General features: G+C 36.4%; 1 protein-coding gene across 1 annotated transcript in view; it reads right to left on the bottom strand.

Annotated features, from left to right (window-relative positions):
• Positions 1-844: 844 nt before the first annotated feature.
• SEC23A (SEC23 homolog A, COPII coat complex component) overlaps positions 845-14,749 on the bottom strand; it is a 31,234-nt gene continuing 17,329 nt past the window's right edge. Inside the window, exons 15-22 of the mRNA XM_039705489.1 lie at positions 13,734-13,840; positions 12,593-12,746; positions 11,788-11,865; positions 10,660-10,821; positions 8,893-8,979; positions 7,270-7,425; positions 6,604-6,669; positions 845-2,293 (exon numbers count right to left, since the gene is read on the bottom strand). Of these exons, the coding sequence (XP_039561423.1) occupies positions 2,204-2,293; positions 6,604-6,669; positions 7,270-7,425; positions 8,893-8,979; positions 10,660-10,821; positions 11,788-11,865; positions 12,593-12,746; positions 13,734-13,840 (900 nt within the window). The 3' untranslated portion in view covers positions 845-2,203. The remainder of the gene's footprint in view (positions 2,294-6,603; positions 6,670-7,269; positions 7,426-8,892; positions 8,980-10,659; positions 10,822-11,787; positions 11,866-12,592; positions 12,747-13,733; positions 13,841-14,749) is intronic.

Genomic DNA, 14,749 nt, shown 5'->3' on the forward strand with positions numbered 1-14,749 from the left:
ATGTGCAAGAGGTATTGGATCAAGCAGACGAATGAGATGTTACAAGTTACCAGATTGGAGGGCCTTCACTAAGGAGTTCTAAAAGAAGAGAGACACAGTAGGGCAGACATGCCAGTGAACACTTGTAACTACCACTACAGGCAGTCCCTGCGCCAGACAACTGGCAAACCACTGCCCATATCATTCTCATCCACAAAAAAGGCTGTTGAGGGAATCCTATAAGTTACAAACTGATGAGCCTGATCTCATTCCCTGGTAGAATTGTAGAGCCTGCAGTAAGACTTATGAGCCTATGGATAGATATGAACATTTTGGAAAGAATCTACATGCTTCTTAAGAAGGAAGATCCTGTCTCACTAACCACAGAGTCTCTGAAGAGGTGAATAAGCAGGAGGAAAAAGGTGATACATCAGACATACCTGGGTTTCAAAAAAGTCTTCGGCAATGCTAAATACTCGATAAGCTAATGCTGCTAAGAAATTGGATTAAAAAGAACTATTAAAAGGTGAAAGCTAGTTAAAGGGTAGGAACTTTCGTTCCAGCACAAAAAACCCCATTCGTTATCATGACTTGGTGATGAATCGATTTATTATGCAAACTACCTATCAAATAAACTGGACATATTTAGTGTTACAAAAAAAGTAGTTAAACTAGTATTTAACTTAGTTTAAATTTGCTAACTAGTTAAAATTAGTTAACTAATTTAACCACTGGAAGTTAAATTAGTTTGATACCAATTATTGCAAGAACAAAAATTGAAGTTATTCTAAATTTTATCACTACTACCTTTATTTCCACAGTTCATTTCAAGAACTGACAGAAACCAGCAGAATAAATAAAAAAGTGAGAGAAGAACATGTATTTTATTTGTTTTGAGGCAAAAGGAGCTCATCTCATTTAGATCAAAGAAATGGAGAGCAAATGATTGAAACAAGTTTTTAAGAATTTACAGAAAACAGAAAAAACATCTTCATGTTTATCACACCAATACACAACTGAATTTCCTATGAACTCTCTATTCCTTTAGAGTTGGCACATTTTTTTACTGCCCACTACCATACTTCACATCTTTGCTTGTCAAAATGTTATATTACCTATGTAAACATCTGTTTTATGTGTAAACTTCAACAAGTAAATGGGAAAGCCTACTAATTTATCCACCCGCCCAAAAAATCAAGTATGAACTAAATATCAAATTAATTACATCATATTCTATGTAATACTGTTTCAACAAGGACTATAGCCTGTAGAATTCATAACAAAAAGGATGCAGGAACAAAAAGCAGATGTGCAGTGTCATGCATTAGTGTAATAACATTATAAGGCAATAATAAAAAAGGTAAATTTTATTTTTAACTATACTCACCAAGACAAAAATCAAGCCTGTTCTCTTAGTTAAATTTGGTAGTGTAGGATCTCTTCTTAGCTCAAGCTGAGAGTGTTAACTTTTAGCATATTCACCTGTTACTGTGTTTGATAATAGATACTTTGGTCAAAATACATGTGGATTTGAATTTTATGCAATGGTGGAGTTTACATGTTTTTAGTTCAAATTCTTTATGTTGAAATAAAGAAACACTCCGTTCCCAAAGAAACAAATACAGCAAATGGGAAGAAATACTTGAAATTAAATACCCCTAAAATAAACAATTCATGAACAGTAATATCTCTGCTGGAAACAGAAGTTCATCAGCCTAAACCAAAAGACTGAGTTAATACTATTATACTATTATAGGCTTTTTGTTGTTGCTTTGTTCACTTCAGGCTCAGATTGAGTGAACAAAAGTAATCACATGGCAGTCTGGAAAACCAGACATATCAAAGATTTCCTTTATTGTTCAACGGGCCTTTGTACTGCAGAGCATAATCAACCCCAACCATTTTTAAACAAGAAACTGAAATCACATCTCAAAGTTGTTGCAAATGATCTCAAAGTAATTATAGTATCACAGTAATCAAAATGACTGTTCTCTTTCCTCTGCTTATAACTTAATCTACTACCTGTAATTTTTACAAACTGCAGTTTACATTAAAACATTTGCTGATAACAAAGCTTTTCTTTGAAAACAACACTGCTTTACATCTAGTCAGGCAGCTTGTGCATATCAGAGCATTCTGTCAAGAGAGACATGGGAAAGGGTAAAGGAGAAAAAAGCTGAAATATGGCTGCAGTTCATCTGTGTCTCCAATGCACTGCAGAATTTCAGGCAGCACTTGAGACAGCGAGTTTCTTCAGATGATCCATAAATACTTGTAAGCTGACATCATCAGTAAGAATGGGTGCTCCAGACTCCTATGAAATAAGGGGAAAAAAGAGAACTGATTATACACATTGTGAAGAAAAAGCATTTTAAGACACAATATGTTCCACTGAATAAACATTTTATAAATTTAGCAAGATCTTAGAAGCATATCATTGCTGAAATTCTAACAAAAAACCCAGCAGACTGTACATTTACATAAATTTTCATACATTTACATGAATTCAAGCATAAACCACAACTACATTCTCTTCCATTAACACACAGAGCAATGACTTGCTGTATAGCAAGATCTTTACATCAGCCACACAAAACTTTGGAGCTGCCAAATATCAACTTACAAACTTCTACATGTAAATAAAATTTCCATGGCACAGTTCCTGCATCATTCCTACTTCAGCAGAGCAAAAAGGAGAGAAACACTAATATGCAAATGACAAAACCAACAAATCAGCATCTGTAAATTAAGCTCAGACCTTTCAAAATGGTGAAGAGGAAACAAATCCCCTAAGGGTCTGATTTGACCCCAAGCAAAGGTCATCCAGCTTCCCTAAAGAGAGGTGGTCCTATCCTCTCCAGTGGCTCTGCACTACCTCAGAGAAAGACTAAAAGCAGCTCAAAGTCATGAGCAATCAGATCACAAAAGAATTGAAAAAACCTTTTGAGTGGATTCTTGCAATTTCACAAATCCAACAAGTTCAAAATGGTCACATGTTAATTCCTATTTTTAAACAAATTTAACAAAGTCAAAATAAACAAGCAGTTGGCAACTCTGCAAATATTACACAGTAACTCCCTTAAGTCTTTTGAGACCAGTCTACCACTATTTCCATTTACAGATACTGGAAGAATTCTTGAACAGCTCAACAATTAAACCTTTTTAAAGGTACTAAGCATCCATATTTCAAAATAAAACTAGAGCTGTCGGAACTCTTGTAAAAAGTCTTCCAAAACACAGACACAAAAGTCCTAATGAGGATGCTGAGAACTGGTGCTGGTTTTCTGAGACCTGGACAGAAACAGTTGTCAGTGAATGATCAAGAGACAAATCCAAGTGAGCAAGCTTTCTTGGATCACTACAACACACAGCCACTCTCAGGGAAGGCACCCTAATTTAGCTATCAGCTATCTGATGGCAGCAAGATGAGATTACAGATGCTCTACTTCCAAGCCTGTAAAATGCTAAGTCTGAGCTCCCTTATATAAGAATCATAGAATCATTTATGTAGAAAAGACCTCTAAGGCCAGTGAGTCCAACCATTAACCCAGCACTGCTAAACACACTGCTAAACCATGCCCCTAAATGCCACATCTACACAACTCCTAAATACCTCCAGGGACAGTGACTCTACCACTTCCCTGGGCAGCCCATTCCAATGCTTGACAACACTTCCTATGAAGAAATTTTCCTAATATCCACACTAAAAAGTCCTCTGGCATATTGAGACCATTTTTTCTTTTCGCATTGCTTGTCACCTGTGAGAAGAGACCAACTCCTACCTGGCTCCTTTCAGGTAGCTGTGCAGAGTGATACAGTCTCCCCTGAATCTCCTCTTTTCCAGACTAAGCACCCCCAGCTCCCTCAGCCACTCCTCACAGGACTTGTGCTCCAGAGCCCTCACCAGCTCCATTTCCCTTTCCTGGACGCACTCCAGCACCTCAGTGTCCTCTTTGCAGTGAGGGGCTCAAAACTGTACACAGGACTCAAGGTGTGGACTCGCCAGTGCTGAGCACAGGAAGACAATCCCTTCCCTGGTCCCGCTGGACATAATACTCTTGATCCAAGCCAGAGTGCCATTGGCCTTCTTTGCCACCTGGGCACACACTGGCTCTTGTTCAGCAACTGTTCATCAGCACTCACAGGTCCTTTTTGAAAATTTCAACTGCATCTTCAAACATCAACCACATAATAGAGACACACAAAAAGTTTATCATTATTTTCTGAAAATGCTTTCTATACTATCAAGGCACCTGCCTGATAAAGGTTAAAGAAAATCTTTACTTAGAATATTAAAAACCAAACTAGGCAATTCATCACCTCCTGAAACATATTTCAGTGGTGTGTGGGTGCCCTCTTCAGGTCAGTGTGGACTTTCAGTTGTGCACAAAATAAAATACGAAACAATCCAGGAATGTCATGAGAAAAAGAGCAAGATGCTCTTCAGTTTTAAATTTCTTCCAGATATAAAATTTCTCATTTCATAATTAGTACTTCCAGGAATGTCATGAGAAAAAGAGCAAGATGCAAATCAGTTTTAAATTTCTTCCAGATATAAAATTTCTCATTTCATAATTAGTACTTCAACTTTTTTTTCACAAAAAACCTGCAAATGCTACCATATCAAGTACTAGCATACTACCTTGAGCACACACACTGCAGTGCCCCTGGGGAGGTTAATACACGATTTCTTATGTTACCCTAGAACTGAATTCTTTTCAGCATTAAAATGAACAGCTATCTTTTGCAACATGTATCAGTCTCATCTGTCCAGCATGAAACATTCTCTTACAGATCAGCTGAAGATTTGTTTTTAATTTACGTTTGGAATACTGTTTCATTTGCTTATTAATTAAACAAACAGAAAACAATTGTCCTGTACTGCTGGAAATGTGGAAACTTCAAAAAATTCCAGGTAATGTTTAAATTAAAAATAAGACCTTCCAAACTACAGCATTTGTGTGTATGTTGAGGGGAAACATGATGAAGAGAAGCACTAATGAACTTCTGGTAAGATTACCAACTTTGGAAGCAAAAGAATTTGGGATTTGTGTTCAAATTATGCTGGACCTGACTCAGTACAAAATTTTCAAGTATCTTCACTCTGGACCTCAGTGTTCTTCATTGCCTTCATTAGAATCAATTCATCCCTATGAAAACATAGCCTGATAAAACTTACTTGACAAAGTGACTGCCATGAAATTGCTATAGAACTTTCTCACTCATGACTTCAATACTGTACATCATTTAGCAAAATACTCTAATAGCACAATTAATATGTACCTTCAAATGTCTGATGCCATTAGATTTGCATGAGAAGATGACACTGCATTAGCACTTACTATAGAAGGTAAATGTGGAAGGAGATCATGGAACAGAAATGCACCATTCAAGAATACAAGCTGCTATAGAACATTTAACTTCTGAATAAAGCTTTCTGCCTAAAGACAAGATATGAAAACTGATTCCGGGTCAACTAGACCACAGAAATTCTGGAAAACATCAGTACATTGGCACTGGTGTATTTTCCAGTTCTTCCTTATAACTACCTTCAACACTTATCTCCCCTATCACAAAAATGTCCCTTGGACTTCCTGTGTGGAAAGTACTCTCATTGCCAGTATTTTGAAGGTAACGACAGCAATGAGCTCTAAAGCTCTGTGATACAGGTGGACAGGAAGATAACACAGGGCTGCAACATGCTTACTTAAAGAGAAGGCCACCAGCCAAAGGTCAAGCCTCTCTAACGGCTCAGCCAGGCAGAAGAAGCAATACTGAAGTGTTACTGTTCTGTTCTGCCCTTGAGCAATTTTCATCCACAAGACAGCTCAGCCTGACTAAAGCTGGCTAAGCCCTCACTATCACTAATTTATGTATGAAAAAACACACCCACCAATATGGAAATTATAAAGTGGCTGCCCTTCTTACATCTTTCACAGCAGAAACAGGGAACATCCTATTTGACTACAGTAGGAACAAAATTATTCTAATTCCACCGTTGTGTAGACAAGAATATGATTCTATCTTTCAGACAGGCTGATGGGTTTTCTCCTCTCTCCCTCCAAAGCAGAAACAGTGTTTGGTAAGACCTGCATCTCTGCTACTAAGCAGAATGAAACTAAACTTAATTACTGGTGAAGTTAAGCTTAATGAATTATAAATAGTATATTTAGCTTAATCAATCATTGTCTAGCCTTAGAATATTTAGCACTAAGGCAGCAAGTGCACTTATCAGTGACTACTCCTAATCTTTTTATCTGTTGCCTCAACAAAATATCTGCTTTTGATTTTGCAAAACTGTTTCAGTGAAAGTCCTTGGAGGGGCTCTGTCAGGCAAACAAACCCATAGTCTTAAGACAATACTGTCTAAGAAAGTAGGATAGACAAGAAAGCAGCCTGACAGAAGCTTAAAATAGTAAACCAGATCATTTGTGTATGAAGAAATAAATGCCATTTTTCTTAACTTTTGTAATTTTGGTCACATCAGACCAAAACTGTGTTTCTTTTTCAGTTTCAAAAACTTCGCATTATTACTTATATGTATATAATGTGCCACTTCACTTGCCTTCTAAAATATGGGGGGAAAATCATGTATACAAGCTTCATCAGGAGATTCATACTCACCTGTCCCCACGCATACATATTGTTGTGAGTCTGAGAAGGATTTACTTTTGAAAGCAGGAAACGAGCCTTTAAAAAAATAAAACAAAGACAAGAAATTGATCTTCTCAAACAGTCTTTTCCTGCGCTCAGAAAAAAATTGCATATGTATGAAATGTGTCATTTCTATTATCCAGAAATACAGACACTGCAAACAGCACCTCTGTAAATAAAGCCACTCGCTGATTCCACAGCTCTAATGAAGAACTGCTAACAACTTTCCAATGCAGCTGAAAGTAAGCATTTGTCTTTTTCCAGCACTAGCAAAGCAAATGTGAATATCAACAAGACATTATTTAATAAGTTGGTTTTTTTTTAAATTACACAAATAGTAATTCTGTTATTGGTCCAGAGACCCAGACAAGTACTGTCTTTTCTGCCCTATGCACCTTACACAAAGAATGTAAGAGTCCAAGTCAGTATGATTAAAATAATAACACATAGCAGGATTCACAAATTAGGAAGAAAGCTACTATTAAATATCTTGTTCTGTAAAACCTTTAAGAGTCAAAACATTGATTTGCCATTTATGTATATTTTAGCAGAGAACTGGATGTTTACTACCAAAGATATCTCACAGCATTACTAACATATCATGTCCAAGATTATATATTATACACTTCACCATACCTGGCTTCCTCCATGCTCTGTATCAATGTATCTAGGCATTGGAAATCTGGAATGGAGAATTTCTTGGGCATCGTCTACTGGAGCTTGTAGCAAGTGGTGGAAATTTTCATATTCTGGCATATCTTGGTACCCCGACTTACGCCACTGTGCTATGGTCTGGGGACAGGGGAAAGAAAGAAGTTTAGAACTAATTCACCAAACTTTCTTAGAGAATACACAGGTCTTTTCAGAGGAGAATGTGCCATTGCTGGCCTCTTTTCTATCACTCATCCCTCTCTGCCCTACAGTATGCAAGTTAATTTTTAAAAGCCAAGACGTGCAAGTAACATGCTACTAGATTTTTTTTTTCAAACTTTTAATGATTTGTGGTCCATTTGTATTTCCTCTTTTTTTGTCATCTTTTACATGCCAAATATTTTGTTTGGAGGAGGTCAAAGATATTATTTACACTTCTCTAATATGCATGTCTATAAGAAATAAGTATTTATACTGATACCTTTCAGAGTCTGTAGCACAACCTCACCATCATCTAGGAGTGAAGCTGCTGCTCAAGGTCAGCTCACTGACACTGGCAGCTGTCAGGAAAGCCCTGGAGGGACCCTCAGCAGGGGCTCCTCCCTCCTCTGCTTGGCAGCTGCTTTTAAACCAAGGGTCTCATTCCTGGCTCCTGCCTGAGCTACATGCCTGGACCAGGCCATGTACCTACTCATCTGAGCCCCCCATTCGGGGACTCGATTTCATGGCCAGAACTTGGAGCTGCCTCATCCCCATCAACTTGTCTGGTCACCTGGACTGAAGGCTGAGTCTGCCTACAGCCCACAGCTGCTCTGCTTGCCTTGCTCAGGTACAGTGGGGACAGGTCCTCAGTGACAAGACCCTGCCTGCCTTGCAGTGATGCTCAGCTGCTGTTCCCCTTCCCTCAGGGAGAAGCCCACCACTTCTGCTCACTGATAGCACCTCACAAAAATGAGATAATATTTTGCTACTTAAGAAGTGTTGAAGCTTAGTAAATATTTTTATCAGTGCAGCTACAGGGACATGATCCAGAATAGTATTTTTCAAATTCTCAGCTATGAACCATTTACAGTTGCAAAGTAGTGAAAACCAGCAGCTCAGTTCCTGCAGGGAGGCAGAGCAGTAACAAGTCACAAGCACTTTAATTTTATTACTAAGGAATGTCTACCTACCAAACTGCCAGGAGCAATTTCATTCCTCCAGGACAGTACAGACAAAGGGTAACTATAAACTTGGTCTTCTGACTACCCATCCCTGAAGAACCAATTTAAAGGTCTAAAATAAATGAGTGAAAAGTGGGGAGGAGGAGGAGGCAGGGTATAACACTCTCTAAAGTAGGAAAAATATTGATCTAAAAAAAATGCTCTGCATATTAAAGCTAATTCATCTCAAATTCGTCATAAGAAACTCGTCATAAGAAACAGGACAAAGGTCAGCATACGGACATTTTAAACTACCAAACTACAAACACAAACTAGGACTCAGCCATGCAGATAAGATGATGAAGCACTGGAGGTGCATGAGAACTGGAGCCTGACTTCCAGTGATTTCCACAATGTAGCACTCCTACAGAAAAAGAGTATTTGTGTAAGAAATGACAACTCTTACCTCTCCGTGATAAATAAGGATTTGGAAAAAGGTGTCCATAAGGAGAATGCGATCTGGTAAAATGCTGCTGCTATCCAGAAGAACAGGCTAAGATTTAAAAATAAATTTAAAAATTATCAAATGATGCAGAACTGAGCAATCATATGGCATTGCCAGATTTTTTAATCAATAACTTAGGAACTTTTTCAATCACTTCCTAAAGCTCCATATTTGCTCCTTTTCATGTTACACATCTGCAACCTGCACAATTTCATTCTGAAGTTATCCTGCCTGATTCTACAGCTGAAACTTCATGAAAGTAATAAAAATGTTCAAGAGCTGAGACCCCTTTCATTATTATGCACTTTACTAGTCTTTCATGTACATCTGTATTTACCCATACACTGCTATTAATTTGAACTGTATTTCAATGCATAAGAATTCAGCAGTTCAAGTGTAAGATCTGGGGTTTGTGGGTTGTTTGGACATTTTTTTAAGTCTTGCTCTTGCAGCATATTAGTACTGTGCATATATATCCCCAATACTATATCTAGTAAATACTCATGTTTTATGAAATCTAATATAATATTTAAGGTTTTAAGTCACCTTTTTAAGGGTAGTGACACTGTATCAGTGCTATATGATTTAACTGAATCAGAATTACTAGAGATTAAAAAAATGTTAACTATTCCAAGAATCAAGAAAAAAATATTATTCATTCTACACTGAGACATCTGTTCCTGTTTAATCATATTTATCCTTCAATCACCAATGGAACTACTTGTTTTTCATACATGGAAGACATGCAAGCTGCTCTTCACAAAACACCTTATTACTTTCATTTGAACTCAGTTCTAAAAGTCTTTTTTTAATATCCTCATGAATAATCTAAAAAAAAAAAAATAAAAAAATGTTAACTATTCCAAGAATCAAGAAAAAAATATTATTCATTCTACACTGAGACATCTGTTCCTGTTTAATCATATTTATCCTTCAATCATCAATGGAACTACTTGTTTTTCATACATGGAAAACTTGCAAGCTGCTCTTCACAAAACACCTTATTACTTTCATTTGAACTCCACTTCTAAAAGTCTTTTTTTTAATATCGTCATGAATAATCTAAAAAAAAAAATCCTAAAAAAAGTCAGAAACACATCCTGTCAAGATCCTTGACTACTATGTTTGTTTTCACTCCCTCACGCTGTTTTATGTAACAGACTACTTTTGTTATCTACTGACACAAAGCAGTGTCTGACACTTCTTGCAGAAGCTTCTTGGAAGACCAGCTTTTTATTTTAAGTTTATACAGAATGTGCCATGGCAAGGTCAGCTGGAAGGTTCTGTACTAAATCTACACATAATGGGAATCATATTAAAATTAGAAGCTTTGGGTTAAGGCAATAAAATCAAGGAAATTTTGTACATTTAAAAAAACCTCAACTTTTCTTTCAGGCAACAGTGAAAGTACATTTTTAAATAAAATCATTTTTGTTTATGTTTACATTCTGGCTCCACAAAGCCAAAAAAAGCTCTCAAAAGCTAACAAAAAAATACCATCCTTAAGTTTAAAACATAACCTCTTTGCAAAGTAACTTTTATTCGCAAGACTGCTTCATCAAAATTCTGAGATATGCCTTGTTCATAGCTGCTTTCAATTAAATGAATGTTATTTTTATACAAAAAATTTTAAACCAATAGATTTTAGAACATGTAACAGTGAAGACAGCAATCACCTCTTTCTCAACAAAGCACCTTTTAACCCACTATGAGTTATTTTACTGATACCTCTGGAGGTCCATTGAAAGAGTAGGCATAAAGAATTGGCTGAACCATGATAAGCGACTGGGTTAGATCTTGACGCATAAAATGATGACGATAGTAGGAGCTCTCATCTGGACTGTTGTTAAAAACTTGTAAGAAAGGAGATCTTCTCAAGTGAAACATGAACTGCAAAACAAGAACCACTGTTTTGAACTTTGACAGATCAAAATGACAGTTGTACAAGGAGAGAAATATTTTCCACAAACTGCGTGAGACCAATGCCACAATAAAACTGAATTCCAGCTCCTTTAACATTTTGAATCTCTGTAGGCACCTTTGCCAGTTTTTACACTCCCATGACAGTAAGAGAGGTATCAGAATGGGTAAACCTACAAAGCAGCTTTGAAATGCATCCTTTACTGTAAATTCTACCATTCCTATGAGCGAGGTTGCTGTTCTACAACTAAGTTATAGCACAGGAACAGAAAAAGGAACATGAACCACAGCAAAGTCAAACTTTGCTAGTAAAAGCATAGGCTTTCATTGCTGAAACAAATTCTCCACCTGCTGATTCAATCTCTACACAACACTTAACACCTACAGACAGATTAGTACATAACTGAAACAGAAATAGCATGGAAGTGTGTGAAGAGTCCAAAAGTAAAGTATCTGGAGCTATCAAAAGGGAGAAATTTATCTAGCAAATAAACTATTCAAAGTTTAATACAGTCAAGGTCAAGTTCACTTTACATAGAAGTGTCTCTTTTCTGGTCAGTATCATAAATCATATGGGAGAGAAACAATAAAGCAAATCCATTTATTTTCCTCATGTTTTCTGAATTTCTTCATTAGAGCAGCCCTTTTAGAAATGTCATTACATGAATTACAAATTCAGGTGAGACAACGATGTCATTGTAGGAGAAACAAAAAATAGACAGTTACACATTTAACTGTAAGGGTAGAGGAAAAAAGGGAATGCAAAAGCACAGACAACCAAAGTGATCTTGCTAATGTCATGTGCCAGACAGTAGCTAGGGGCAGGGTGTCTGTTCATCCTGATATGCCTTATTGTACTCAGTGCTACAAGGACTCTTTCTTCACTGAGCATTCCCTTCCATCCCTATAGACAAACCTTCCTATAGACAAACTCACCTGTGGATAAAGTGAAAATGTTTCTGAAAATCTGAAAGAGCTTGGATCATCCTTGTGATATTCTCCAAATTTCTGACACTGGAGTAAACAATAAAGAAAATCTATATTAAGAAATAAACTTGCATGGTCATACCATTACTGTAAGTTTGGTTTTAACAGGCACGTGACTTGTGGTGCTTGCAACTTTGAGAACAGACAAAAACCTAGCAAAAACACTGACACAAGTTCTCTTTTTAGCAAGCAGTGATTTTCTTGCATATGAAGCTTTAAGAACTTTGGTTGTTTTTCCCTCTAAAATCACTAAGCAGACTCAGATGATTAAACAGCCCAGAAGAAATTGTTTAAATTATTTATAACTAATTACTTACAAATAAAAATTAAAATACATTAAAAAGACCAGACAGAAAAGTGAACTTTTGAAAATATAAAAAAAAAACCCGTATGGTTTGCCTCTTTTTCCTTTGCTAAAAATATTTATTCTACAATATCATTACGGAACAACAGAAAGTAGAAAGAAACTATAATTTCTGCTAATCACATGCTAAAATTTCTCTTAATTCCTGACAATTACAATATGTTGAGGAAACAAATAAATGAAAATACATGAAAAATAAACTGAAAATACACCTGCTCTTTTTAAAATTTAAAATAGAAAATGTTTGTTAATTCTGTATAACCTCACGTGGAAGTTAAGCATTCAGTTCATTTTTTGCTTTTATTTTAAAAGAAACAATCACTGAACAGTAGTCACTTATGTGTCTGCAAACAAGAAACCCATGTGAGTCATTCAGTACAGCTCATTTACCAGTCGTATAAGCTGTCTGTCCAGCCACCTCAGCACATCAGGGCCCTCCTCTGTCTCTGCTCTGTACACTGCCAACCTGGCCATGAGAATTGCAGCAGCTTCCTGGTCAAAAGAGGCAGCAATGTTTTGAATCTGGGTCTGTGCATCTGCCCAGCTGCAAAATAAAAATACAGGGATTTGCATCACAGTGAAAGGAAAAAATCCAACCTCAAAACATCCCTTCAAAATTAAGGCAAAGAAACCTTAACAGTTAGCAGTTTAACAAACTCATGCTGAAGTTGCACAAAATCTACTAGGCAGATTAAATGAGCAGCCTCCCAGTTAACCATTCATTAATTAGAAATGTTCCTTATTCGTACAGATGCCACACAACCAGTGAAATAAAATATAATGCCACTAATAGAACAGGTACTGTATTTTTTTTAAAATTAATTATTAAAGGCTGTTACAGAAAACACCATCCACTAATCTAATCACACACTCCCATATAAGCAATTTTCTTGTGCACTTTGCCAGTTCTTTTTAATTTATAGAGTAAACTATTAATTAGACCTTTCATCAGTCACCAGAATTCTACTAATACAACTAATTAAGTTAACAACATAGTCTTTTCAACAAATAGGGCAATGCTTTTTTCAATAAACTGAATCTTCCATTGAATTAACCAAGCAATGATCTCCTTCAGCTTAGAGTAAATAAATGTCACTGGACATTGAGAAATGTCTTCAAAATATTAAACATCATTTCCTAAAATTGTGAAGTATATTGAATCAAGGAAACTGCAGGTAAAGGCTGTAGATGGAATACCAGATATTTACATCCCTCTGAACTGCAGTTAGCATTCTCCAGTTAAGTTATGAACTGATTTTCACCATTCTCTAACTCCAAACATATCCTCAGTTTAGACCACAGAATTTCATTCAAAGCTTCCCCTTAGTCTAAAATGACTTGGCTTTCTTCAGAGCACTCCTACAATAACATTATACAGCCACTGTAACCTCTCAGAGAAAAAACAGTCCACAGAACAAGAGAGGAAACTGTCTCAAACGAAAGACTGCTTGTAAAATCTACAAAGTAGAAGGCTTATCTAGAGATATACACTCTGACTTTTCAAAAATTATTCACCACAAGTAAAACATACTTTCTGGCAACTGTGGTCACTCTGATACGTCTCTGTCCGCTGGAATGCTGGTACTGAGTCACAAACTGGATTGCACCACGTCCTCCTTGAGGAATGGGAGCATTGTGCTAAGTACAAAAGGGAAAGAAAATGAAAGAAAATCTCAAGATTTTACAGTATAATTTGAAAATGCATAGCTAATTATCAGAAAATTGTAACATTCTTTCTAATAGGCAGCCCAAGTTATATTAATGCATTGTACTTTGTTATGTTGAGTACTTTACTACACATAGATAATCAACTTGGAGATTGTTCAAGGATGTTACAAGCAACTGCTGGCTTCACCAGATATCCTTAAAGCAACCAATGCTCCCTCCTTACACATGCCCCTAAAGATACTACATTTTCCAAGGGGCCTTACAATTCCTGGTTTCACCACATTCTATTTGAACACCATATGACTCACTGGAATTACAGGATAAGAAAACTGATACTAGTCTAAAATGTTGATCAGTGGATCTCCAATAGCATTGTCAAACAAAGACTTGAATCTAGGTGTAAACTGAAATTCAAAACACTGCTCAGTGAAAAGACAGGTTTATATGCTATATATAAACGATTTGAAAGAGAAGAAGAGTTGAAATAAACTATTACACTAAATAATTAGGCCAGTTTTAGAGCTACTAATAAAATGAGCCAAACATAAATATACAATAAGTAAAATCAAAACCTGGCTAATATAAGTTCAAGTTTTCAAACCTTTGCATAGATAACAAACTATGAAATACAGCATACTAAATATATGGAAACTACAGTCAGCTCAGTTCCTGTGCTGCTTCTTGGAATAAGAAATGGTATGAGAATGAGTACCACACTTGCTCCTCATATTTTCAACCTCTTTTCCCTCAGGGAAAGAGGAAACCAGACTATTTGTCCTTCATGCATTTCAATGAAACCAATCTTTGTTTGCAAATACTGAGCAATAAATTAAAATGTAACACTATGTAGAAATTACAACATCAGAAAACTACTGAAAA

This window comes from Passer montanus, unplaced genomic scaffold (assembly GCF_014805655.1).
Source record: "Passer montanus isolate IOZ18808 unplaced genomic scaffold, ASM1480565v1 scaffold18, whole genome shotgun sequence".
Classification (NCBI taxonomy): Eukaryota; Metazoa; Chordata; class Aves; order Passeriformes; family Passeridae; genus Passer; species Passer montanus.